Source organism: Lottia gigantea (genome assembly GCF_000327385.1).
Source record: "Lottia gigantea unplaced genomic scaffold LOTGIsca_171, whole genome shotgun sequence".
Lineage (NCBI taxonomy): Eukaryota > Metazoa > Mollusca > Gastropoda > Lottiidae > Lottia > Lottia gigantea.
The window spans coordinates 20,563-23,137 of record NW_008708156.1 but is presented as its reverse complement, the minus strand read 5'-3'; the positions used below and the strand labels follow the sequence as shown (position 1 = coordinate 23,137).

The 2,575-nt window shown below is 32.7% G+C and overlaps 1 protein-coding gene across 1 annotated transcript in view; it reads left to right on the top strand.

The window, feature by feature from the left end:
• The window catches only part of LOTGIDRAFT_141972 (hypothetical protein), a gene marked incomplete at both ends in the record, with an annotated part of 3,727 nt that extends 2,286 nt beyond the window's left edge, over positions 1–1,441 (top strand). Inside the window, 2 exon segments of the mRNA XM_009051827.1 lie at positions 534–928; positions 941–1,441. Coding sequence (XP_009050075.1) covers positions 534–928; positions 941–1,441 — 896 coding nt within the window.
• Positions 1,442–2,575: the final 1,134 nt, after the last annotated feature.

Sequence of the window (2,575 nt, the reverse complement as noted above, 5' to 3'; positions counted from 1 at the left end):
GACTGTTATGAAAGTGCGTTATCCCCCTCATGGCAGAGTGGGAAATTGCGGGACTAGTATAAAGTATGACTTGTCAACTATTACAACTGGATTGTTAGAAATAATCAACTGGTCTTTTTATCTAAAGAATAGAAATGATCTGTAGGACAATAATATAAGAGAACGACATATAGAAGTGAGGAGCACATAACAAAACACAAGGCAATATTATAAAAATATTATAAAATAACGTTTCAACACAATATACACGTGTCGTCATCAGATGTAGACGTTATGTGCCCAACCTTATTAAAGAAGTGTGTTATATTCCATAATATTGTCTTGTGTTTTGTTATAGGACAATAACAGATTGTAAGAACTTTATAGTAAGAATTGGTGCGCATAATAGTCGCAATTATACAGTACATGTTCTTCTACTTCAGTCTTGAGAAGAAGATTTATCTGTTGAAGAGAGAAAACGAAGCTTTGAGGTCCTCGACGTCGATTAGTCTACGAACGAGTCATTCCACCAGTCCTGCCCCGCCTTCAACTAGTTCTTATACTGATAAATCATTATTACATGACCAAGCTACACATGTACAGGTACTGTATTCAACTAGTTCTTATACTGATAAATCATTATTACATGACCAAGCTACACATGTACAGGTACTGTATTCAACTAGTTCCTATACTGATAAATCATTATTACATGACCAAGCTACACATGTACAGGTACTGTATTCAACTAGTTACTATACTGATAAATCATTATTACATGACCAAGCTACACATGTACAGGTACTGTATTCAACTAGTTCTTATACTGATAAATCATTATTACATGACCAAGCTACACATGTACAGGTACTGTATTCAACTAGTTACTATACTGATAAATCATTATTACATGACCAAGCTACACATGTACAGGTACTGTATTCAACTAGTTCCTATATAGATAAATCATTATTACATGACCAAGCTACACATGTACAGGTACTGTATTCAACTAGTTCTTATACTGATAAATCATTATTACATGACCAAGCTACACATGTACAGGTACTGTATTCAACTAGTTCCTATACTGATAAATCATTATTACATGACCAAGCTACACATGTACAGGTACTGTATTCAACTAGTTCCTATACTGATAAATCATTATTACATGACCAAGCTACACATGTACAGGTACTGTATTCAACTAGTTCTTATACTGATAAATCATTATTACATGACCAAGCTACACATGTACAGGTACTGTGTTCAACTAGTTCTTATACTGATAAATCATTATTACATGACCAAGCTACACATGTACAGGTACTGTATTCAACTAGTTCTTATACTGATAAATCATTATTACATGACCAAGCTACACATGTACAGGTACTGTATTCAAACTTTGACAGAATCCCTGAGATACCTTTACTATCAAAGACCAGCTGTTAGATAGTATCCTTGAGAACCCATATTGTTATTCTTGTGATGCCAAGAGGTTTGGTCAAAGAACACCTTGAACCCATATTGTTATCTTTGTGAAATTAATACCAAGAGATTTGGTTAAAGTATTCTCGAGAACCTAAGTTGTTATCCTTATAAAAGTTATTTATATGAATAAGATTCTCGAGAAACTCGGTTATTATCTTTGTAAGATCTTGTAAAATGTTGATATTTTGTTTGTATGTTTTAGGACCGATCTCGGCCGTGTTCTCGATGTAGTCAATGTTCAAGTACTGTCAGTTATTCTCCTAAATTTGAGAAAACATACAGTTTTAAAGGTGAGTTGAGTCAATCAAAAATTTATTTGAAAATATTATAGAACCCCAAAACTCGGTGGTTCACTAAAATTTTTTTATTGTCAATATCATAAATATTGTTTTACTAAATTATGAAAATAAAGTTTTATTTTTGCGTTCTGAAAAGGGAATAGGTTTAACTGAATTCTATCAGTTTTTAACACCATATTTAATATATAGCTTTATCTTATTTAAATCAATAATAAACATATATACAGTTTTTATTTTAAAGGGATTGAAAGGAAATTTTCTAGATTTTTAAAGAACATTGGGGACACTATTAGCATCAATTTATACCATTCCAATTTCATTCATAAAATCCATTTACACTAAGTGTTTGATGACGTCACTAATCGTGAAATTTTCTTTATCATATAAGCCCTTTGCGATTAGTGACATCATAAACCACATAGTTTTAGTGGAATTGCACAGACTTCTGATTAAAAATTGGAATGGTGTTCCTGATACACATAACAAATTTTAGAAAGCCTTTTTACAATCCCTTTAAGGTGTAGGTTCTTCGGGATATTTAAATTCACCCTCCCTATTCCGTGATCGACGTCGAGGATCTTCTAGAAGTAATCATCAACAAACGAATGGTGTGACTACACAAGCTACAGTACACAACCCTCCCGTTACAGATTCTTTACCTACTGATGATATAGCCTTAACTCAAGTCAATCGTAAAAACTCTTTACCAGAAATCATTTCAAAACCTGATGGTCATATTCAACGCATCAGGTTTGTATACAATTGAAATTTTATGGTGCGCTTTTGTTGCTGCGATAAAA